The following is a 24,952-nucleotide window of genomic DNA, read 5'->3' as shown; positions in this document are numbered from 1 at the left end:
AACTTGGGGCTCCCCTTCCATGGTATAGAGATGTTGCTGAAAAGTGGTTGTCCTGCCGGGGACTGATGACATTTCCCAGCCTCTCTGCATCTAAGTGAGGTCATGGAACAAGTCCTAGGCATTAAAATGTGAGCAACAATGATGGGTGTCAACTCTGAACAAGGACGGTTGAGTATCTGGTATGCCTTCCCCACACTCTCCCCCTTCTGCCTTGGAGGTCATGATTGAAACTGTTGACATGGGGCACCTGACATGGCTCAGTCGTTAAGCATCTGCCTTCTGCTCAGGTCATGATCCCTGTTGCCGGGGGGGGGTGTGTGGGGGGGGTCCCTGCCCAGCAGGGAGTCTGCTGCTTCCTCTCCCTCTGCCCCTCCCCCTTGCTTGGGCATGCGCGCTCTCTCTCTCTGTCCATGTCCATTAAACGTATAAATGGAGGGTACATTTAGGATACTTTGATTCCAAATATAGTCTACAGAGTATAGATGAAATTTATTTTGGTGGACCCTCAGAGACATCTCAAAGAGTTAAGCAATCCCCCTCCAGAGATACCGTAAAATGACTGTGTGTCTGGTTAAGACCATAAGCCACACATATGAAGGTGGGGTAAAAATAGGGTTTCTAATATGATCACCAAAAGAGAAGCCACTTACGGCAGACACTTGAAGGTCAGATGGTGATTTCTGATAGAATTGCTTATCACATGGGGGCACCTGGGTGGCACAGTCCATTAAACATCTGACTCTTGGTTCCGGCTCAGGTCATGATCTCACGGTCATGAGATTAAGCCCCATGTTGGTCTCTCTCTCCCTTTTAAAAACTTGCTTATCACATGAGCAACTCTGGATGGATTACACCAACATATATAACAATAACCAGACTAATTTTTTAATGATGGGTAGTGATTCTCCTCAGCAAAGCAGGAGAGGTGAGCCAGTGAAATGATACATGTCAAGTTCCCAACACCACACCTGGAACACAAACATTAGCTCCTTTTTCCTGTCAGCTCACCACAACAGTTGTGTATTGCCTGTTTATCCCACATCTGGACCAGGGAATTGTGTGCAGAGATCATCCCTTCAGATCTGAAGGACCAGATACGCCCAAGGCCTTGGGAAATAGGAAATGTTTCTTAGCTTTTAAGGTTCAGGAATGCTCACTTGTGACGCTGACAGAACTTGAGAAATAAGACATCTTATCAGATTGCTTAAATGACCTACAGTTTGGCTCAAAATTGATGCCATAATAGAACCTTCTTATACTGATCAATTGCTTGAAAGGCACATGATTTTAAAAATGGGGTAGAATTTATTTAACATGCTGAAGAGCAAGGATAACCCTTAGTAAGTTAATGTTTACCGTACATAGTTCTCTTGTCAATGTCACGGTTTGACCTATGAATGATATGATCAGATTTTTAAATTTCTGGTGACCTTTGGAATGTGGGGACTAATTTTTGTCTGCTTGAGTTTGAACTGTACTTAGAGACTATCTTCCAAAGAATAAAATGTGGAGAAAGTGAAGGTGTATGTTTTCTGAGATGAGGATAGAGTGGCCTCCTTCTTGCTCTCTCGGACAGCTCACTCTAGGGGAAGTCAGCTGCCATGTTGTGAGAACATTTAAGCAGGCCTGTGGAGAGGTCCACATGATGAGGGACTGATGACTCCTGTAGACATCAAGCAGAGAATTGAGACTTTCTGTCAACAGTCATGTGAATGATCTACTACCTTGGCAGCAAGTCAACCAGCCACAGTCAGGTCCTCAGAAGACTGCAACCCTGATTAATGTCTTGACTGCAACCTCATGAAAGACCCTTAGCCAGAACCACCCTGTGAGTTGCTCCTGAATTCCCAACCCACAGAAACGTGTTTCATAATGAAACGATGTTTGCTGTTTTAAGCTGCTAAATTTTGAGGTAATTTGTTATGCAACAATAGGCAACTAATATAGGGGCCCTTTTCCATGAATCAAGAGCATTATACTGGGACTCTTCTAGGCACAAAGTAAAGCATACAGTTGCATTTTAGTTGTGTATATATGTTAACATACATAAAGTACACAACTTAAGTGTACAACTCAAGGAATTTGTACATATATGTAAACACTACCCAGGTCAAGATAGAGAACATTTCCACTACTCTAAGAAATTCCCCATGCCCATATCTAGTTAACTCTTCCCCCCATAGCCATGTTTCTGAGCTCTATACCTAGATTGTTTTGTATGTTGTTGAACTTTATACAAATGGAATTATTCCGTATGTACTCCTGCATGCCCAGCTCCTTTCACTCAGCATAATAGTTTTTAAATTTATATTGTTACATATTTCAGTAGGTTGCTAGTCTTATTCCTGGGAAGTATTCCATTGTACAATTATGCCAAATTTATTTATTTCCCTACTGACAGACATTTGGATTATCTCCAATTTGAGGGCATTATGAATAAAGCTAGTAGGAATATTCTTGTCCCTTTGATGACCTAGGCATTCAATGCTGTCAATATTCTTGTTCCTTTGAGGACCTAGGAATTCAATACTCTTGGCTTAAATCTTAGGAGTGGAATTGATGGGTCATAGGGTGGGCGTACGCTTAACTATCAAACAAGCTTCTGGAGTAGTTGGATCATCTTACATTTCCACTCAAAGTAATTTTTTTTTTCCGTTTGAGGCAAACTCAGTTTGAAAAGAAAGAAAAACAAAAGTTAGTCTTGATGAAAAGTGAGTGGCAATGAATAAAGAGCTTCTTAAATTATTTGGAGTAGTCAAGAAAACCATTCCCCAAGGCACAGAGCTTCTGACAGCTGACCCTCTGGGCAAATATTTTTATTTTGATCGTTGGTTTGGACATCATTTTAGCCACTTAGACCAAAGGTGTTCATAAAGATGATTTGACCAGGGCCCCAAATCCTGAGAGAAGACTTTACATAAAGAACCCTTCAGATGAGCTTTCCAACTCTGCTAAATGGAAGAAAGAATTTTCCCACATGGCACGCTTGTTTACAGAGCCTGCCTAGCACCATGACAAATGAAACAACTTTTTGATGCCTAACACAGCTCGCCCCCAGGCACTGAGTAAGCTGTGTGTTTCCCATGAGTTCAGCCTCAAATAAACAGATTGGCTAACTTTAATAATTATGCACTCTGGGGCATAGGGCTGTGATAGGCTCAGGCTCCGTGCACAGTCCCAGCAGCCTGTCCCCAGCTTGCTCCCGGCATAGGAGGTGTCTCTATGTCCTTTCTGGTTCTGAAACCAGCCTGACGCCCACGGGATTATTTTCATCAGTTGTACAGGGCTCTGTAAGAGAGAATGAAAACAGCCAGAATATCAAGTCCAATCTCAAGTAACTTCAGAAGATACTCAATGTGATCTTTTTTTTTTTTCTATTAGGAAAATTAGAAATTGGCAACCAGCAAAAATGAGAAATGGTACAATTAAAAAAAAAAAAACCCTTAGTATGCAGATTATGGGAATTGTGTGTTTAAGGGCAGAGTAATGACATGAGGAGGAAATCCTGAGGCCACAGTGTGCTGAGCAAAGGGCCATTCTACACCCACAGAAGGGCCAAAACCCAGATCCAGAGCTGCATTATTTCCAGGTAATTCAGGAAAGGATTGGGGCTTGGTCCTGGAATAATTCATGAATTTTCTTATGACTTTTATTATTATAAGTGGCTTAGATGCCAGGAGGAAAGGAATAAAGAATTTCTTCCTTTTCTCTCTCCCTCCCTCCCTCCCTCCCTCCCTTCCTTCCTCTTTCTTTTTTAATTTACCACTGGCCAGGCACTTACCAAGCACGAGTTAACTTAATTCTTACAACAGCTCCATGAAGTAGGTACCATTATCCCCATTCCAAAGATGGTCTTGACCTCAGGGAATTTAAATGACTCCCTTCTCCCAACTCAAAGCTCCTGGGAGAAGGAGCAGGATTTGAACCCAAGTCTCTCTACTCCTCACTCTAGACTTCTGGCAGTTTTTACAAAATTAAAAGGAATACTAAAATGGGCAGACTCTACCCTTCACTATGGACAAGGTCTCCATGCTCAGATTGTGTAAAAGCTGTGGTCAAAAAGGAAAATACATTTTTCCTTAATGTTCTACTCCTAATGACCAATGGCTCCCCGCTGCCTAGGGTTGGCTTACTCTCCTATGAGAAAGATTTAATTAAAAGCCTCTTTCTTTGTTATTGTTGTTTTTTTGTTTGTTTGCTTGATTTTTTTTTAAGATTTTATTTATTTATTTGACAGACAGAGATCACAAGTAGGCAGAGAGGCAGGCAGAGGGTGGTGGGGGGAGCAGGCTCCCTGCTGAGCAGAGATCCTGATGCGGGGCTCGATCCTAGGTCCCCAGGATCATGACCTGAGCTGAAGGCAGAAGCTTTAACCCACTGAGCCATCCAGGCACCCCTAAAAGCCTCTTACTTTGAGAGCATTGCCTCTCTGAGCCCCTCTGCTCCACAGGGACCAGCCTTGAGCTTTACATGATAGTGAGTTTTCTCTGCTTTCCCCTCCAAACTAGGGAAGACGGCTCCACGGCTATCAAACTCACTTTTCTAGTGTAAAGAGAAGCCACATTGCCTTCTCTTGTCCCTGTCTTATTTAGAGAAGTTCTCCAACGCTAGAGCCGTTGTGTTTGTATAAACCACACAAACAACAATGAATTGCTCCAATGACTGTCTATTGTGTGTTTTGGGGTCTCCTTGATAATAGCAGGTTGGAGCACACTTGGCTGGGTTGCCCTTATTAAACTGTGAAGGTCACTTCTCTGCCTGGATCTGTAGCCGGCGAGCCCTCCCTTCTCTTCCACAAATACGTCTCTTCCAGAGCTTTCTGCAATTAGGGCTCATTTCTCTAGGTTTCATATGGCAGGCGTCTGAACAGAATTAAAAGCATAAGCACGTGCAAAAATAATCCGCTTCCCAAGATAGTAAATGCTGAGAAGTTCTATATTAGAACACACTGCGAGTGCTGACTGGCTAGGCCATGATTAACCTAATAGGCTTAAAGTTCCACTTGCCATCCACATCTGTCGGGACCAGAGCAGAACGCAGGCGCATAATCCACAAGACTGAGGTCCTGGAGAACTGCCCCGCTGCTCACTCACAGCAGAGGGTTCGAGACACAGAGCAACAAGACCACAGGCACCGCCGCCTCTACGCGGTGGGGCCAAGGAAGGAAGGAAAGGGGGTTCCGAGGACCCAGCGCCATGGACCTCAGAGCATTCTGGCCTGGAAATTGCCTGGACCGACTCGTAAGGCTGCCTTTCACTTGTATTTCAAGGACAGTTCTCTGAAAACTGTGAAGACTGTGGGTGGGAGAGGACTATAGGCTGAAATCATGGGGTGCACACCTTCTCACAGTGACATTGTTAATAGCGTTGCTAAGAGTGGCATCCAGTTTTTTAAAAAGCCCAAAGCAATTCTGCCAGGATGTCAGGGGGCCAGTGAAAGATGCTCTATCCCTTTGCTGGTTCCAAGCTGCACCTGCTACGACTCTGGGGGAGACCCGTCCCAGGGACAGAGGCTGGCGGAGGAACAGCGAAGGGCCAGGTGGACCCAAAGCCCAGCGGAAGGTCTCTATCGGCTCACAAGAGATCTCCCTGCAGGCCAAGGGAAAGCTATGGAGGGAATGCCCCCAGCAACCGAAACCTCCCCGCCCCAGCTGGACAAGTCACAAAGCCACAGGGCTAAGGACCCTCCATTTGAGACGCAGAGCTCCCACGGGTCACAAGGGGCAGGCTTTTCCGGGGAAGAGAGTGAAGAAAGGAATACCCAGCAAAGGAAGCTGAGATGCCACACATGTGGCCAACAGGACCATTGCTGCCAAACCATCCTTCCTGCTCATGAGCCTGAAAGCAAAGTGGATTTCCCTGAGCCCCTGGTGAAGGCCCACCAGCACGCCTACACCTACCTCCACTCCTGCCTCTCCAAGTACGAAGCAATCCTGCACCTCATCCATCAGGCCACCCAGACCCAAGAGCTGCTGCAGCCCATGGTCACCTTCCTGCTGCTGTGCTTTGATGAGGTCAACCGGCTCTTGGGCGAGATCTCCAAGGATGGAGAAACGCTCCTCCAGGAAGTCCAGGAGGATCTGGCTTGGCCGTTGAGGAAAGGAGAGTCCCAGAAGCGGCCAGACCTCCTGCAGCAGCTTCTGCAGTACACAGTCAGCAAGCTGCTGGGGCTCAGTGGCACGGTGGCCTCCGTCACTGGCAGCTTCCTGGAGGGCTCCAGCAGTTACCACCACGCCACTGCGAGCCACATAGGAAAGAAGCTGAGCGCAAAGAGGGCTGCAGATGAATGCCTCCTAAGGGCTCTGGGGCAGCTGGAGAGCTTGGCGAGCGGCCACGGGGACCCTGGGATGCAGGGTGGACCCTTGTGCTCTGAGGACAGCGGCATCGGTGGGGACAATGAGTCTGTGCAGCTGGGGGACAGGCTGGGCAAGCAAGCCAGCTGGGACTCGGGGTCGGAGCCCACAGAATGCAAGCCAGTGCATTCAGCCACAGGGGAAGCCAGGCTGTCAGGAAAGACCTGGCAGCAAAGTCCTTCCCGGATGGGTGCAGACAGACCCCAGGACTGCCCCCTCTCCAGGCCTCCGACTGCAAAGGTTCAGCCCGCGGCACAGTGGGGAGCAGGTAGCCCACGCCCCTCAAGCCCAAGCCCAAAAACGATGACCGCCAGGCCTCTGGGGATGGGTGAAAGTACTCTGTGTGAGTCCCCTGGGATCGGGGTCTCCATGGAAGCAGATTTTTCTAAAGGTTCCAGGTTAATGGACACTCCTTCCCTCAGTGAAGGAGAGGACAGTAGCCCAGAGGGGGAGGAAGACCAGGTGAGCTGTATGAGTCCATGTCCATGGCAGGAAAAGTCTTCCCCTCCAAGGCCACGTTCTTCACCTGGTGGCTCAGAGAGCCCATTTCAGCCACACCCCAGGAGGCTCGAGAGCCCCCAAGCCCAAGAAATGATTCTGAAGATGAAGGAAGCAATCAGTGAAAGGATCAAGTTTGTCCCTGTGCCTTCTGGGACCCAGGACTGGGCTGATGAGGAGGAGAGGAGGACAGCGGTCTCCCCAAGACCCAGCACAGCCAGCGGCAGCAGCAGGGCCCCTGTGAGGCAGAGGAGGTCCCAGTCAGAGGGATGTCTGCAGAGCCACATGGAGGACCCCACCTTCCAGGAGCTGCGGAGGGTCCAGAGAGACCTGAGCCGGAGGCTGGAGGCATTTTACGCCCTGGGTGCACGGCAGCAGGGACGGAGCCCGGAGCGGATGCAGCAGCCCCGAGCTGTGGCTCTGAGGCCCGACACCTGCAGGGGCTCCCAGAACAACACCATCAGCAAGCTGAAGGCTTCCCTCACCAAGAATTTCATCATTTTGCCAAGTCAGGACAAGAGCATCTTGCAGAAATGTGGTCCCCGTCCTGAGGGTGAAGAGCCCCGGCCGGGGGAGGGGGAGGGGGGGCCAATCACCACCCCGTCAGGTGAGAAGACCAGTGAGGCTCCAGGGGCCGAGGACTGGAATGTCAGGGGTTGTCCCAGCAGAACATCCGTCAAGAAACTCATTGAAACCTTCAGTCCCGCCAAGAGTCTGAGGACCTTAGGGGACTCCAAGGACGCTGGGCCAAGCCCCGGCCTCAGGAAGTGGGGGATCCCCATCATGCCTCCCAGATTTCCCATTTACAGGGGGCTTGCCCCTTTGTATCCCAAACCCCAAATTTCTCCAGCAGCAAGTAGAGAATGTCTCCAGGAGGGCCCAGGCTGGAGGCCCTTATCGCCTATCTTCCCCCGTCTGCTGACATCAGGAGCACCCAAGAAGGAGGACCTCAGTTTCAACAGTGAAACAGAAGATGACCCAGAGCATCTCCCTCCACCGCCTCCGGAAATCCTGATGGACAAGTCGTTCACCTCTCTGGAGCCCCCAGAGAGCAGCACGCCAGCAGGGAGCTCTCCCAAGGGGACCCGTGTGCCAGGACTGGGAGGGGCTGACCCTGCCCGGAGAACGTGGGCTTCCCCGAAGCTAAGAGCCTCCATGAGCCCCACTGACCTACTACCCAGCAAGAGCGCGACTGCCCCCACCAGGCCCCACAGCACAGGGCCAGGGGGCAGCAAGAGCGGCTGCAGTACCAGAAAGCTCACCATGGACCTGAGCCGCCCGCCAGCAACCAGCAGAAACCCAGAGGTGGAGGGCAGAGGGGCTCCAAGTCAGGCACCCGCAGACAGGGTCACCAGCCTGTCCAAGCATCCCCAGAAGGTCATCCCCTGGCACCACTCCAGCCACGCATCTGGGCAGAACAGAACCTTGGAACCCAGCCTGGCCAGGCCAACACGAGGGTCGCATTCTCCTGAAGCCCCCAGGCAGACCCAGGAGAGAAGCCCCCTGCTGGTCAGGAAGGCCTCTTCCACGAGGGGTTACTGGACACCCCGAGTGGACAGGAGGCAGCCCTCCTCTCACAGACCTGCCCAGCCAAGTGTTCCCCCCGTGCATGGCTCCCCCAGCCCACCGTTCAGCCCTCCGATAAGCCCCACGGTGCTAAGCTCCCCAACAATGAAGGAAGGAGCTTCCCCCCCACCCCGGCACAGGCCTCCCAACACTCCCCCGGTGAGCCCACCCGCACAGCACACCTCCAGCCCTGCTACCCAGCACACAGAAGTGAGCTCCCCTTCCTCTGCCACCTCCCCCTCCCCCCCAGTGTCCCCTGCTCTGGGGCACAAGCAAACAAGAGACTCTGAGGACAGTCAGGCAGCCACGGCCAAAACGTCTGGGAACACACGTTCCATATTCTGTCCAGCCACCTCCTCTCTGTTTGAGGCTGCCCTGCCACCTTCGACAGCCCACCCACTTGCCGCAGCATCGCTGCCCCCTGAAGCTGGTGGCCCTCGCGGGACCCCCGCAGGGGGCTGGAGGAGCTCAGGGCCCCGGCAGAGGGCAGGCTCACAGCGGGGCATGGCTCTGTGTGCCCTCAACCCTCAGCCTTTCATCAGAAGGACAGCTTCTGACCGCCGGCCAAGCGTCCGCCTTCGGCTGCCTGTCCCCGGCACCCCCAGCGATGCTTGTCAACCCGCGCTCAGCAGGAGCAGGTAAGGAGGGTCCTCGGGCCAGAGCCGAGAGGCCCTTGGGGTCATCTGGGTCAGTAGTTTCCAGACTGTGCTCCAAGGGGAGAGGCCGAGGACAGGGGGCTGCGATATGACCTGCCTCCCGCCATCGGACCCATCCTTGAGCAGCTGCACTTTCATCTGTCACTCATTTCAGGCTCCCAAGAAAGATTTTAACTGAGAGAAGCTCTGCTGTGTTAAAAATGGAGTTTAAAACAATCACCTTAATCCAAGCATACCCTCCCCTTTATTTTACATTTGAGGAAAAGGAGACCGAAGTGAGGTCCCACCCATCCACCTCCACTGAGCCACAGTCAAGCTGTCTGGAACCAGCAACCTGATTTCTGTTGTCTCTGGTTTACTGAGGTTCTCAGCCTTTCAGGCCCGACGACCCCTTTAAAACTCTTAAGAATTATGGAGAACCCAAAAGAACCTTTGTGTAGGTGGGTTGTATCTCTCACTTTTTACTGTATTATAAATTACAGTTGAGAAATACCTAAAATATCTATGAATTCATTTTCTCAATGACCCCCATTATCTATTACCATTAAAAAGTAGGTATATTTTCCACAACCAAAACATTTAGTGAAAAGAGAGTCATCGTCTTATATTTTTGCAAATCCCTTTCATGTCTGGCTTCCAGGAAAGAGGGCGGCCTTCTCAGAACCGCTTTTGCAGTCCATCTGGAGTGATATCACACAGAACGTAGACCAGAAAAGTCCACTCTATGTCCATAAATCTTATGAAAGAATGAGTGGAAAAGGCAAATAATATCTTGGTAGTATTTTGAAAATAGTTTTGACCTCATAGATGGCCCTCCAAAGTGTCTCGGGGACACCCAAGGGACATGCCTTGAGATGTCCTAGAAGTATGGAATATAAAGGTTTAGCTTTCCCACAACCCCAAAGACTTGCCTCTACTTCCCTTCCACTCTAGCCTCACCTCCATCTCCCCGTGTGGAGGTGTGTAGAGCAAGAAAAAGACCCTTTCATGGGCATTGAGTCCCAGAATCGGTGGAAGGATGGCTATCACTACCCTTGGCAGACTGAGTTCCCAGTGTGTGCTGCTTGTGAGGGTAGCTGACTTGCATGTCATTGGCCCAGCCATGCAGGCAGGCCTGGGCATGGGATGGTAGCCGATCATGAATCATGGTAGAGCCAGTGCCTGAACACGGAAAAAAAGACACATGTGCCCAAGTGGGTAGAACACATGGGGGAAATGGCATCTTTTCCAGAATGCACCATAGGGAGAAAACTCGGAGACCTATTGGAGAAATCTCTTATCAATGTGTCTCGATACCAGATGGGACAAAATTCAACCGTCCTGGTCCTTGCCATCTTTGAAAGGCCCCCTGCTGCGACCAGAGTGACACGGCCAGAGTGACACGGGTTACAGACTTCACAATCTGCTGAGGCATACATGGTAATTTTTTACAAAGTGCTCAGCAGCCGATTTTAAATAAAGTTATTATCTAGGGAAAGTTGTGCATTGTTATAGTTATATAAACTTCCCCAGCCACTTGAAAGAAATGAAATATTATTTTTTGCAAGAATCTTAATGTAATGCTGCTCTTTTCTTAAATCTAAAATGAACTTCCTACAGCACAGTGTTTTTCATCTAAGAACCTCTATAAATGTTAATGCATTACTCCTCGCACCGGCCACTTACTCTCTTATTACATTTCTAAAACTGTGCCCTTCAGGAGAAGAGCTCGGGAGAACAGGGACAATAAAATGGCATTAATTAAAAACACTAACATTTTAAAACAGCAGTAGCAATAATAAAGTAACATAAAATTGTTCAAGAAGAAAATAATGCCCTTCTCTCAGGCTTCTCCACAGAATAGGGCAGCCTAAAAGGTTGTTTTATGTCCTGAATCTCAATACTTAGGGAGATGGGGGAGATGGGGGAGATGGGGTGGTGGGGAGTGGGGCAGTGAGAAGTGCTTATAGTGTGAAAGAAAGGAGGATTCCTAAACAGGAGACTTCCCAAGGTTGCCTGAAAGTTCACAATAATGGCTAATACTCCTTCCCCTGCCTCCTGCAAGACCACACCTCCAAGCCACTCGGAGCTGAAACTGAGCACCTGTTGAATGTGATGGGACAATGCTCATTCCTCCATCCCTCTACCCCTCCGCCCCTGTAAAGTTGACATCTGCGAGCAGAACATGCATTTTTTTTACCTGCCCTCCTGCATATCAGAAACCAGACAGAGGAGGTAGGCATGATTTGCCTGAGATCGTGTAACTAGCCAACAGGCCAGTGGGAGAGAGGCAGAAAGACTCAGAACAGGGTGTTTCCCCAAGCAGGGACTTGTAGGAATGCAACCGCCCCATGGTATCTTGCATCAGAGGCGGGATGACCTGGCCTACCCCTGACATTGACCTACTTCTCGTCATCCAGTGCCAGGCACAAACCCCTTTTATAGAAAAAATGATGATGTTTATATCCTCCCACTCTTGGGGCCCAGGGGATTGGCAACGTTCCTAGGAGGCTCACCCAGGAAGCTCAGTCACTAAGCTTTAGCTATTATTTATGTTTTGAATCCCCTGACGGAGGTGCCGTCTCTAGGTCTTAGCACGCTGGGACACTGTGAGCATTCAAGAAGGGTCCAGACTTTCTCCCCTCAATACAGTGCTTTTAGCCTTTGCTTGGGCTAGACCACCCAGGCAGGGGCTCTTGGCAGCCCAATCCCCCAACCCTGTTTCCCGGATCAGGATCCCAACCCACCAGCTGGGCAGTGGCTAGGCAGCCTGCCTCCCCAGCCATTCTGGGATCAGAAAGAACCACAGTCGCCATGTGGCAAGCAGGAAAATCTACCTCCAAGCCTGAGCCTCAACCTGGCTGGGGTCAGAGAAGACACAGTTCTAGGACAAAATCCTTTGTCACCTCCACTGACCGGAGACACTAGCCCTGCCCCTCCCGTTCCTGCCAGCACCTCCAGTCGCGGAGCGGCAAAGGGTCCTGAGGTGCATCAGGTTGGTCCTGAGCGCAGAATCACCCTTGATCAGGCAGGGACCAGAAATGGGGCCCGAGCCCCGCGCGGATGAGGCTGGCTCTGAGGAACACAGGGAGACGCTCACGGTGGAAAAATCCTGGGTATGCCCATCTCAGTTCCCACCCTACCTCGCCCCACATTCCAGCCACCCCCATCCTAGTGGGATCCAAACTCAGACTCGCCCTCCGCTGGTCAGACAGCTCGGGGAAGCCTAACCACAGAGCCAAGCGCGGTGCGTGATAAAACTCCGGGGATGGCAGAGAACCCGCTGTCACAGGCGGAGAGAAGGACCTTCTGGTCTCCGCACGTGGGGAGCCAGGTCCAGTCCTGGACCTGAGATGACTGACGGCGAGGCTCTGACCCTCAGGTGCCTACCCGTCATGCGACAGGGTGGTCCCTCGTTTCCTGTCCAGGGGTGACTTCCTATTCATGCTAGCAAGCAGAGTGACCGCGGGCCGTCTACTGAGCGCTTACCACGTGCTTGTTCCGAGCGCCCCATGAGATGCGCACTTTTATCATCTCCGTTCTACAAAGAAGGGATTGGGAGTCAGAGAGAGTAAAGAACATGCTCCAGGATACACGGCTAGTAAGTGCAGAACTTGAACCCGGACAGCCGGACTCCCACTTCCAGGCAGGAGCGATGAGGCCAGCCAGCCAGCACACAGCCCCTGTGGCCTTCAGAGCTGGTCCCCCTTCTGGCCTCAGCTCGTTCCACGCTTGTGGTCCTTCTCCATTCTGCACCCACAGTGCACACTCAGTGTCCCTTTTCCCTCAAAGCCCCTCCTCTCTTGGTGTCACTCAGCAGCTGGGAGGCTCTGTTCTAGCCAGATGCCAGGCTTGGGCCCGGCACTTTCCCTTTTACTCCGTTCAGGAAAGGGGAGGCAACTGAGCAAAGCAGGGTGCGGTGGGGTTTGGTTTGCTTTGCTTTTTTTTGCTGTTTTTGTTGGTGTTATTTTTAATTCGACTAGCTAAGCCTAGCCCTTTATTAAATAAGAAGTGCTTTAAAAACAAAAATAAAATAAAGGCCCGGCTCCCAGAGTTCCTGAGGGAGCTGCTTTGTCCAGAGCAGCGGGATCCTGGGCGTGAGGGGAAGAACAAGACTCCTGCTGTCCGCACAGACCCCGGGGCTCAGTTCCCACGGTGCCAACCACGGCGGGTGGGCGCACGCCGGGACGGCACCAGCCAGGCAGACCTGGTGAGGGAGGGCGGAGGTGGGGCACTGGGAGTCCATGGGCCTGTGGCTGAGACAGAGCGAGGGACTGAGAGAGGCAGGGTGGAGGTGGAGGGGGGGTGGGGGAGGAGGGCAGAAGGAACCACTGAGGAGCGTTTGATCGGCAGCTGTCCTTTTTCTCCACGGCAGCAGTGAGGAGAGCCCCAAGAAGGACACAGAGCCATGGAACAGCCCCTGTGCCCCAGAACTGAGGGGCGGTGGCAGGGGCGCGTCTCCCCCAGAGCTCTGCGTGTTGGGCCAAGGGCTGCAACGGGAAGCCGGAGCCAGCCACACCCAGGACAAGCCTCAACAGAGGGAAGTAGCCTGACCGGCTAACCAGCAGGGTCACACGGATGCCAGCCACCCCACAAGGCGATGGGTGACAGCCAAGCATCAGACTGTCCCAGGGAGGGTGGCCAACCAAACTCCTACTGAAGCGTCCTAGAAAGATCTGGAAGGTGCACTGCCCAGAGAGTCTGCTGAGTTCTAAACCTTTGCCATTTTCGGTCCTAGATTCTGGTTTGCATTGGGGTACAAAGGTTAACTATAACCTTGGACCCTGAGGCTCTTTAATCCTTCAAGTACTGGCCTTAATTTAGGGGAAAAATGCATTTGTCGCAGGCTGCTTGGTGGGCTGTGGGGGTTGCTGGGGTGAGTTTCATGGACTTATTTAACCCCCACAGTAAAGAATAAAGCAGATAGCACCCCTCCCCCACCCCCAAGCCCGAAAGTGTCGTGCCTGTGCCTGATGACACACAGCCAGGAAGAGAACAGAGCAAAAATTCCAACAGGTGTGCCTGGCACCAGAATCCCTTGGTTTTTCGTTCCATTTCGTTGCCTATGACTATTCCCTCACACCATCTGCCTAAAGCAAACAGAGTTGTACAAATGGTTGGAAAGCGTGGTGGTTTGTTTTTTGTTTTTTTGTTTTAAGATTAAATAGTGGCCCAGGGTTGCGGCCACGCCACTGTTGAGAGCTTTATTTAGGAGCCGATCGCTCCAGAGATAGGAAGACTAAGGAGGAATGGAGACACACACCCTCCTCCTTCTCCTCCTTCCCCAGCACAGACCAAAACCCTCCACCCAAAGCTTCCAGCCCACTCCCGCGGCTGAGCTGAGCGGCCCGGGATCGTGTCTCAGGGGCGTGTCTCGGGTGCTCGGCCCTGCACATCCCCACGCCTCTCCGACAGGCTGGGTGCGACCCAGCCTTGCAAATACGCAGCCTGCCCTGCACGCCCCGCGGGGGCTGGAGCTCGAGGACGTGCACACTTGCACACACACAAGCCCTCGTGCGCACGCCGGTCTCCCTGGGGGGCTTCTCCGCCAGCTTCATTCCCTGGTCATCTGCACTTCTGCCGAGGTTGAAAGGGAGGTGAAGAACTCCTGCTCCTGCCCAAATCACTTCTGCCAATGCGCTAGATATTTGCTGCAGATCTTGGAATGTTTCCACGGGCGGCTGTGGAGGGCTTTCTTTTTAGAAACGAATTTGCAGTAATTGGGTGATTCAATACCGGCTCAAGAATTCTCAGCCACGGGGTACAGCTAAGGGGCCAGCCCCCAGATCTGCAGCAAAGCTGATTTTTTTTTTTAAGTTTGGGAAAATTATAGACTTCAAATCCTTTCTTGTTGAAATAGATCCTGGCTGAAGAAGATGTCCTCTGGGTCCTGGGGACGATGCCATCTGTAAATGGATTCACCGTGACTTTTCCAGTTATTAAAGTAGAGGTGACAAGGATGATCTCTTCCAAGGCACCCAAGGAACAGATGATTAAACTGCCGGAGGGGCCGCACCGCCCCCACTCTGTTGGGAGGTGTCTGTCCCCACCCACACGGTTGCTGTGGGGCTGCGCTAACTGTCCCAGCGGAGTTCCGCGTTAGCAGGGTGGGTTCCCGGGCTGAGCCACACACAGGGGTGAGTGGGTGGCCACAGGAAATGGGAGGAAGTCCAGCTCCCGGGGCAGGCAGGGCATGGCTGAGGTAAGTGTGTGAGAACAGCCAGGTTTAGGACACAGTCTGCCCACCTGGGCAGGCCAGCTGCGGTGGGCCCCGGGTGGGCTGGGCACTGAGCCGAGCAGAGGAGAAGCCAGCAGGCAGAGAGAGAGGCAGCTCACGGATAAGCGGCTTCAGGGAGAAGCAGACCCTGTCCTGGGCTAGGGCTTAGGGGCAGACTTCCCAAGGTCTGAAGAAACACAGCAGAAACAGAGAAACACAGGGGGGCTGGCCGGGGGCACCATTCATGAAATGGTGAGACAACGTGGGGGTGTAACCACAGGGACAATAAAAAGTCGAGTTCTGGGAACCAGAATAGGAAGTGGGAGCCAGATCCGTAGGAGGCGGAAGCGAGGCCGAGCTCCCTGTAAAAGCTCCCCCTCTTAGAGGGTTGGGACTGGTTTGAGTCTGTAGGTGGGGGCCGAGTGCACCCAGCTGCAGCCACAAAAGTAGGTGTGAGTGGCTGGGCGCCAGGCAGCCTATTCCCTCCCGGAAGGAGTCAGCATCAAAGAGAATGCCCTGGAAGAGTCTGGAATGAGCTTCCTTGAGGGTGCCTGGCAGGAGGCTCTCTGAGAGCAGAGGTCGCCCCCTCCCCCCGAGCTAGGCTGCTGAGCAGCGGCTGACACCCACCGTTCTCCCCATGGCAGGCAGTGGTAGAGGAACACAGGGTTTCCAGGGTCCCTGTGTCAGTCCTGGAGCGGGTCAGGGTTCCTCCTCATCCCTCCACATTTACTGAGCACCTACTAAGACCAGGGCAGTGCTGGGCTCCTGCCGTATATCCCCATACATGATGCAGTGAGAGGCCTCCAGGTCCGAGCATCAAGGACAATGAGCTGATAGAGACTATCATGTTGGCCAAGGACCCAGCTGCTTTAAGAGCCCCAAGTCAGCTTCCCCTGGGGTAAAGCAGAGGGGTCTCTAAGGCCAAGGTGCTGGGAGGCACTAAAGGTCAAAGGTGAAGCAGGGCCCAGCTAGCATCAAAGAAGATGGGTCACAGATGTTTTCTGGCTACCATCCCAACCACCAGACTTAGGCCAAACTACAGGTGAATTACACACTGTGCAAAAGAAATTAAATGTACCACAGCAGGCAACTTGTGTGGCTTTGACTCAGTTTCCCCCTCCTTAAGACCAGGCCTTTACTCAAACCCAAGTCTCTGCCTTGGAAAGCACACTGCTGGTGTCCACGAGGGACAAGCCCAATCCCACAACTTCTCAGATGGGTCACTCTCACCCAACCCACCTTCCCTCCACCCAAGAACCTCGTCCTTGCTGAGCCCAACCCACTTCCTACGCTCGAAGGAGTAGGAAGAGCAGGGTTTCCCTTTTGTCTTGTCTTTTTCAAATAATGTCACCAACGGACCCAACCCATTAAAGACTCATGAGTCTGCACTTTTCCTTCCCAAAGCTGGAAACCAAGAAGGAATGTTGGGTATAAAGGCCCAAGAGAGCCCACCACGGAAAAGGAGATCAGTTTAAGATGTGCATATTATACCCATATTCCTGTTTGGGCCAACTCTCTTCCAGGGGTGCCCGGCCACCATCAACACCCATGGAGACCCCCAGAGCCGAGGAGGGGGAACTGCTTCCCCTCTTCCGCTAACCCATTAGGAACGCAGCATACAGCTCTGCCCGAAGGGAAAAACACAATTTTCTAGTTCCATCAAAAGGACTCATAGGGGAAAAAAGCAGATATAATATTCTGGTGGAACAGTGATAGCTTTTTGCAAGTATAAATACAATTTTAGAGACGACATATAGCTTCTGTCCACAGCCTGGGTCTGTGTGGCGGTTCACCCTAAGCAGCACCTAGTTCTTTCCTTACATCGTGTACCCAGTTCAGAACCTGAAATAATCCATATCAGTAGATAAATCAAGGCAGATGACCAAAGAGACTTTTCCAGCGCTGTGAAAAGCTTACGTTTGACAAGACTTGTCTTGTCCACCCCGCAACATGAATGAAAGGGGTTTGAGAAATACATTCTTTTTTCTGAAATAGACAGGTGTTTTGCACGTATCAGGGGAGCTGGTGCACTGAATTAGAAGTGTCAACATGTTTGTCTATCGATCATTCAGTTGATGGCTTACAGGTTGCCCACACCCACTGCATCTTCCCAAGGAAAGCCTTGCAAAGGTAATATATTTTTAAGTAGCCTCACATCAGATAAGCTGTTGAACCGCCATAAGGTAAATGCGTTCTGGGCCTCCATTAACAGCACACATTATGCTGCACCTTGGTTCACTCCCTGGGCCTACCTGAAGTTTCAATAAACTTCCATCAATCCATCCCGACATTTTTATGAAATGTAATTAACGATTCGTTGCACACGCAGAGGAGCAAACGGTTCATTCACTCTGCACTCTAATTCAATTTTATGGAGCACCCTGGACACTGCTGGCTTGATTACTGAAGTCTCATGGACTTCAGAAAGTAACTTGACTGATAGCCTATGGGCCCTGTGACCACAGAATTCCACCCGGGTAGCAGTCTGGGTCCTGAATGCCGTCATTCCAGACAGCCCCGAAGTCTCGCACACAAGTCAACAACCTGTTTTGGCTGGAATGGCAGCCCCAGCAGGAGTCAGGTAGTGCCCGGAGAGGACAAGCCGGGTGGGCTTGAGTTGGAGGAAGAAGATGAAGGGAGAAACAGGGAGAAGGAAGAGACAGGAGGAGGACGTGGTGAATGTGTCAGTCACCCTGGGGAGCCAGAGTCTCTCGCGCTCCTAATGGTTGGAACTGGGAGCCAGAAGCCTGATGCCCCACAGCTCCATCCCTCAGCCCCGAAATCCAGCTCCCGGGGGCCCGTTCTTTCATCCAGAAAGCTGTGATGGGCACGCCAGCCTCCATACCCAGCCATGGGCAGACTCACTTCTACGAAACCATCTTTTTCGAGCCCTCTGGAAGAACAGAGCTGACAATCCCTCACTACCTCTGTTTGTAAAGTGCATCTCCACCATCTCTCCATTTCGAGATTCTGAGCAAGAAGAGAAAGTGCGGTTTCCCCCTCGTTCCAGATCTGGGCTTTGATTCTTGGAGAAAGTTAAAAACAGCTGTCAAACTCAGCTAGAACTGACTTCCTTCGCTGCAGGATTCCATGTCTTTCGAAATGAAAAGACTTTAAAACATCTTGCTTGCCATCACGACTACAAATGTCAAATACTCCAAATGGGGGAAAATAAATTAAGCTTCAGAATCTCCCACTTATTTGCACACTGAGTCGTGGGTGACCTGTCGGGATGCTGGGATTGACTTCATTGCCGTCTGAACAGAGAGTCTTACTGGGCTGAGGCTAGACTTAATAATAATTGTGCCTTTTCTTTGTGTGTAACACTCTACATTTTCAAAATGCATTTATCTATACTGTTTTATTAGATTTTTAAAAAAATCCCATGAGATGAAAAGCAAGTCTTTTTTTTTTTTTTCAGCGCCTTTGACAAATGAAAAAAAGAAGGTTGAGGGATGTCAAAGACATTTGGCCAGCTAGTGGGGCTCCCCAGCTCCTGCCCAGCCTTGGTTCTAACACCAACTGCCAGCAGGTGTGAGGTTATTCCAAAAGATACCACAACCTTCCCTGGAAGAAACGCTCAGTTTTCTCCAACACTTACAAATAGGAAATTGTTTTTCAGATCCAGCCAAAGGTCAGCTGTAATTTTAGCCATTCCTCTGAAACTAGTTTGCATGGAAATTCAGAACAATATTTCCAGGAGAATTATTTACTATGATCACCTCTACGCACCTCAAACCACTCCCCGTCCCTCCCCTGCACACACATATAATACTGCCCCTGGCAGGAAGGAAAAAAAAGATAAGTCTTTCCCCCTCCCCAAAAAGTCTTTGTTCCTTGTTGCTGTGAACCCCCAAAGCGGGCTTTCAAGGGGACCCCCACCCCCCGGGACTGGAAGAGATGGCACCTGAGCAGACCACTCTCTCCCAATTTATGGCCAGTTCCCCAAAGTAGTAAAAAACATCAGATGAGACAGAAGGGAAATATAGACCCTGGAAAACAAATTGCCTTCATGAAAATTATTTATCTAGCCTTTTTTCCCCCCTCTCCTTTGGAAGGGGACAGAATCGGCTGTGTTTACAAAACCTGGTGACTTTTTAAAGCTATTGTTTAGTTAATGGCTGCTGACACCAGCTGCAGAGGTGCTGGGTCTCTCTTTCCCGATGCTCAAGGAGAACCCAAGGTGACGCTAATAGCAGCTGTCAACCCACAGAGAGGTAATTATAAAGCCATGATTAAAACAAAACAAAACCTTCAAATGTTATAGCCTTCTTCACAGAGACACCAGGTGACGGGATATGGAGAAGACAGAACACCGCCTCCCTCCACAGAAGCCCCTGGAAGGATAAGGACCAAACTGGAATCCCTACTGGACCCAGCCGCAGAAACGCCCACCCCGTGAGTAACCCCACGGGGATGCCGGCCCACCCACACGCCCAGGGGACTGCGGGAGCCCAGCTGGGAGCACGGGGTTAGGGCACTGCTTCCCCAAGCCAGCTGCCCAGTAGGGGGAAACGGGGACATAATCAAAGTGTACCAACTTCTTGGGGGCGCCTGGGTGGCTCAGTGGGTTAAAGCCTCTGCCTTCAGCTCAGGTCATGATCTCAGGGTCCTGGGATCGAGCCCCGCATAGGGCTCTCTGCTCAGCAGGGAGCCTGCTTCCCCCTCTCTCTATGCCTGCCTCTCTGCCTACTTGTGATCTCTGTCTGTCAAATAAGTAAATAAAATCTTAAAAAAAAAAAGTGTACCAACTTCCAATGAGAAGATCTACAAATTCTGGGGACCTAATATATGGCCTCGCAATTACAGCTAATAAATCTATATTATCTACTCGAATGTTGCTATGAGAATAAAACGCAACACAAAAAGAAGCGGTAGTTATGTGATGGGACGGGGGAGTTCGCTAATGCTATGGGGGTGATTGCTTTGCAAGACAGAAATGGATCAAATCAACACATTGTACACCTTCAACTCACACAAGGTTCTATGTCAGTTATGCGGCAATAAAGCTGAGGCAGGAGAATAGAAAGAAAAGACAGCGCCCTGGGCCCTGCCCTATACCAATGGAATCAAAATCCCTGGGGGTAAGCCCCTGACATCAGTATTTCTTTCCATCTCCCCAGAAGATGCTGAGGCAGAGTGAGTGGAGAAACATGAAGGAGGGAAGAGAAAACAAGACGGGAAGCTTGACCTGGGGGCAGCTTCTCCTCAAGGCCCAGAAACTGAAGCACTTAAGTATTCTCAGACGAGTCTAGTCCTTCATCCTTCCACTGGAGGGAGAACAGAGCCCTTCCATAGCTAGAAGCTGTATGCCCAGCCCCGAGAGCATCTTCAGGAGCAGAGCTCCCGGCTGCGCACACAGCCAAGCGAAGGATGGGGGCTCGGTTCAGACCTACTCCCTACCCCCCACGCTCCATCTTCATTGGTCACCACTGGCCATCCGTAAAGCCTCCTTCTCACAGGCCCAGGCTAATATGTTGTTTTCCCTTTGCTTTAGAAGTGATATGTCGGGGGGCACCTGGGTGGCTCAGTCAGTAAACTGTCCAACTCTTGATTTCACCTCAGGTCACAATCTCAGGGGCATAAGATCGAGCCCCTTGTCGTGCCCCAAGCTCAGCAGGAGTCTTCTTGAGATTCTCTCTCTCTCTTAAATAAATAAATCTTAAAAAAAAAAAAAAGAAAATTAAAGTAATGATGTGAGAAACCTTTTGAGACTGAAATTTCCTGAGGTTCCCCACACCCCTGCCCCAGAACAAGAACCACCCAGCCCCTCCCCAGTGGGGTTGGGCCAGAGGCGTTGCCCACAGAGCCCAGCTGCCCAGAGACTAGATTTAAACTTAAAACAATGAAGGAAAACAGAACCTTGCAGATTTGCTTTTCAAGCTGTTTTATCTGTATTAAACACCTCCACCCAGGAGGGTGGGTCTGGAGCACAGGGGGTGGGAAGCTTCCATTTTGAAGATGCACTTGGAAGACAGGATGATGACTTTGAGCTTCGTCTCTGCCTTCAAAACCCCTGCCAGACTCTGTGCCCTTGGGTTCCTACAGGTTCTAGGATCTTGACAAGCAGAAAATGTCCGTCTCCCCACCCAACCCAAAAAGTCTGCCCAGACTCCAAGCAAACACAATTAATTAAATTGTGTAAAACTTTATAAGCGTTTAAAAATCAGCCTCTTGGGCATCGTTGACGATCCCCTATCTAGCAGGCCTTTAACCTGGTTCAGTCAGAATCAGCTGGGAAGCCCCTGCTGGGGTCACAATTAGTAAGAAGTGGCTCCTGCTGAGGCTAGAATTACTCAAAGTCACACTTCAGCCACATATTAAAAGCTCAACTCCCGGGATGATGGTGCTATACCCCAGCTCACCCCAGGGCATTGGGAGGGTGGGGGACCCGGCCTGGCTGCACCTGGCAACACAGGCAAGGTGAAAAAGTGGCTTTCTCGGGGTCCCTGGGTGGCTCAGTGGATTAAGCCTCTGCCTTCGGCTCAGGTCATGCATGGTATCAGGGTCCTGGGATCAAGCCCCACATCAGGCTTTGCTCAGCGGGAAGTCTGCTTCCCCCCTCTCTCTCTGCCTGCCTCTCTGCCTACTTGTGATCTCTCTCTGTCAAATAAATAAATAAAATCTTAAAAAAGAAAAAGAAAGAAAGAAAGAAAGAAAGAAAGAAAGAAAGAAAGAGAGAGAGAAAGAAAGAAAGAAAGAAAGAAAGGAAAGAAAGAAAGAAAGAAAGAAAGAAAGAAAGAAAGAAAGAAAGAAAGAAAGAAAGAAAGAAAGAAAAAACGTGGCTTTCTCAGCCAGGGGTACCCATGAACTTGGAAATATGGGAGTTGATTTGGAGCTCCTCGGCGTCTCTGGGTCATCCTCCTCGGGAGAGGGTCACACCAGTGATGTGGAAGTGATATACTGCGGGGTGACAGTAGAGGGGGTCCACTGGTGGGGTCTGCCAGAAAACTTGCTGGCAGGGAGCTGGGGTCTCACGGCCTCAGCTATGCGGATCTGCCCCAGAGTGTTGTTACGGATCTGGCTGGGTTCCTTGGCTAGCACCCGGCCTCTGCCCCTTCGACCTTCACCTTACCCTTGTGTTTGAGGTCATGAGTAGAACTCTAATTCTGCCTCGTCACACCATGGTCAACCAACCACTGGCCCCAGGCAAGGCAAAACCAACTCTACTGTGTCTAGAGAGACAGCCCAAGCTGTCCCTGTCTTCCTGTAGGACTCCATTTCTCCGGCTGCCTCATCCATGGGCAACACCTTCCCTCAGTTTGCTCGTGTTCTGGCACATCCTGAGTCCAGCACACCCCTCCAGCTTCGTGATCCAGCCCAAGGGGAGGGGGCACCTGTGCAATCCCAGAGCTCCCATGTGACCTCTGCAGGTCCTGTAGCTTCCCGTTCCAGCAAGTGCTTTCACGTCTGGGATTTCAAGTGTGGTTCCAGCAAGTGCTTTCACGTCTGGGATTTCAAGTGTGAAGCTTCATCTAGTCCTTTGCAGAAGTAACCAGAATGCTGGCTTCCAGAGAAGGCTTTCAGTAATGCAATTGTCAAACTCTCCCTGGGAAGATTTTGTTAAGGCAGAAGAAGGATGACCCTGGAGAGGGTTGTTCTGCTCACCTTGAATCAGCCTCATTAACAGCTGGACTGGATTTGAACAGCCAACTCATGGTCTCCGGGTGGTAGAGGGCTGGCCCAGCCTCTGTGGATGGGGGCTGTCCCCACACACGGTCTGCAACATCAGGTCTGTGCTACACTCTTCATCCCGAACTCATCCTCCCATGCCACCCACCGCTGGTTCTGCTGTTGTCTCATTTCCTTTGTGACAAACCTAGTTATTAAAATATTCTCTAAGGTAAAAAAAAAGTGCAAGATAATAAAACCTTAGAAAAATAAGTACTTCCTTTATTTCTACTTCAAAATATACTATGTACATCTGGAACTCTAAGAGAAAGTAGACCGGGAGATGATTCTATCATAAAAATAAAATAAGGTAAAAAAATAACAACTGCCCCTTTCAGATCTGTCTTGAACCCAGCTGAAAGGGGCGTGAGCTGCCCATTGTCGTGCTCTCCGATCCCATCCCTCTGTCAGTGACGTTGGTTGGGGCTGCCTCACAGGGATGCTGCGTCTAAGAGTCCCTGGAGCGTTTCAAGGACCGGCTGTGGCTGGCCAGCGGCCAGGTCCTGCAGCCGGGAGCCCATCTGCTCCTGGAGGCTCCGGGACAGCCGGTGCGCCACCGTGCGGACGTTCCCACCGTGCCCGGGCAGGACACTGTTCCTGGTCATGTTGCTCAGGAAATACCAGAGGACTGGAAGGACATGGCGCTCCACAGCCTGGGGCTTCTGGGGGTACACGGAGGCCACTAGCACTGTTGGACAGAAAACGGGGAGACTTACTTGAGGCAGGCACTCTCTCCCTCTCCTGCTGCCCTCTCTTGGGACACCAACTCTATCCCCAAAAAGGTCAGGCAGCCCAGAAGAGCCAACTGGTCCATTAGACGCACCAGCTAGGGCTTGGGACTACATTTTGGGGCCCATGAAAATGGTTGTATTTCTTTTAAAATCAAAAGAAAAAAATAGGAAGATATCCAACCTTGTTTATATTCATGTTTATACCAACCAGTTATAAAACACAATTTTTAACTTGTTTTTGTTTTTTAACGGAGGAACAAGTATGCAAAGGCCAAAGTGCTCAGGGCCCATGACGGCAGTCATTGGCCCCTGCAGCCCAGGGGAGAGGACAGAGGCGGACACACTTGGACTGGACTGCAATCTAGCATTCCCTTAACCCACGTTCCCACCTACATGAGTTCATACGAACAGAGAAAACCCGAGCCAGGGAGAAAAGTCAACACTCTCTCAAATGAAGCATTCTGAAAAATAAAGCAGTCAGCAGGAGACAAGACCAGTGTGGCCTCCCCAGGGTCTGGCTGCCAAGCTCCACAACGAGACCAGCAGCAATGCGGGAAGCATGAATGTGCTTTGTCAACCACCAAGCTCTGCATAGACCCTCGATTCAGTGATGAACCCCCCCACCTCTGTTCTCCCAGGCCCTCTACCTTCTTTAATCCCCAGAAAACCCACACACAGGCTACCCCAGCAAGCAAGCCTTCCATCGCAGAGTAAATGCAGGGGTCAAAGTTAAAGAGTGACCCCAAGTCGTTTCCCAGGGCCACTCCAGCCTTCCGCCATGCCAACAATGCTTGCTCTGTACGCTGAGCGCCATCCGCTTGTCCTCCTGCTGAGGAAGTGCTGGTGAGAGCTAACGACCTTTACTTGTTGATGAGGCAAAGAAACTGGAAGTTTCCTTGGGTGGAGAGATGCACCAAGGAAGCTAACACCGCCGGAGTCCCAAGGCAGGGGCTCAGAGCTTTGCAGCGTGACTCCACTGTCCTCACAGCGACTTGAGAGGCAGGATACTGGTCCATCTTGCAGAGGGGGCAGCCAGTGCTCAGGGGTCAAGGAGCTGCCCCAGAACACACAGCTAACGAGAGCTGAGGCCAAGCCTGCCTCTACTCCAAGGCTCACTCTCTGCTCCCCTTGCTGCCCCCAAGCCTCCAGGGGTTCCACATGTCAGATGCTGGTGTGGAGTTTTACTTTTAGCAAAACCTCCAATGTGTCCTTCCTTCACCAGCATAACATCCTCCAACACCCCCAGGATGCTTCCCCAGGGCCCATCGGACTCCAGGCCCAG

At 51.1% G+C, this 24,952-nt stretch overlaps 2 protein-coding genes across 8 annotated transcripts in view; one reads left to right on the top strand and one right to left on the bottom strand.

Annotated features, from left to right (window-relative positions):
- Positions 1-2,886: 2,886 nt before the first annotated feature.
- TOGARAM2 (TOG array regulator of axonemal microtubules 2) overlaps positions 2,887-24,952 on the bottom strand; it is a 70,240-nt gene continuing 48,174 nt past the window's right edge. For 4 of the 7 annotated variants that reach the window (XM_047746595.1, XM_047746594.1, XM_047746597.1 and 1 more), the window contains one exon: positions 23,134-23,627. In XM_047746595.1, coding sequence (XP_047602551.1) covers positions 23,371-23,627 — 257 coding nt within the window. In that variant the 3' untranslated portion in view covers positions 23,134-23,370. Of the gene's footprint in view, positions 3,289-23,133; positions 23,628-24,952 lie in introns of those variants that run through there. The other 3 variants (XM_047746598.1, XR_007130277.1, XR_007130276.1) reach the window with 3 other exon arrangements.
- On the top strand, positions 5,058-14,084 carry PCARE (photoreceptor cilium actin regulator). Its single transcript, XM_047746593.1, has 3 exons — positions 5,058-9,054; positions 9,625-9,627; positions 13,427-14,084. The coding sequence occupies exons 1-3, from the start codon at positions 5,327-5,329 to the stop codon at positions 13,602-13,604; spliced, it is 3,909 nt and encodes a 1,302-aa protein (XP_047602549.1). The 5' UTR covers positions 5,058-5,326; the 3' UTR covers positions 13,605-14,084.

Source organism: Lutra lutra, chromosome 9 (genome assembly GCF_902655055.1).
Source record: "Lutra lutra chromosome 9, mLutLut1.2, whole genome shotgun sequence".
In the NCBI taxonomy this organism is placed as follows: Eukaryota; Metazoa; Chordata; class Mammalia; order Carnivora; family Mustelidae; genus Lutra; species Lutra lutra.
This window is presented reverse-complemented; position numbering and strand designations above follow the sequence as displayed.

Coding starts and splice junctions, on each gene's coding strand:
- PCARE (XM_047746593.1), top strand. CDS start 5,327: ATGGGGTGCACACCTTCTCACAGTGACATTGTTAATAGCGTTGCTAAG.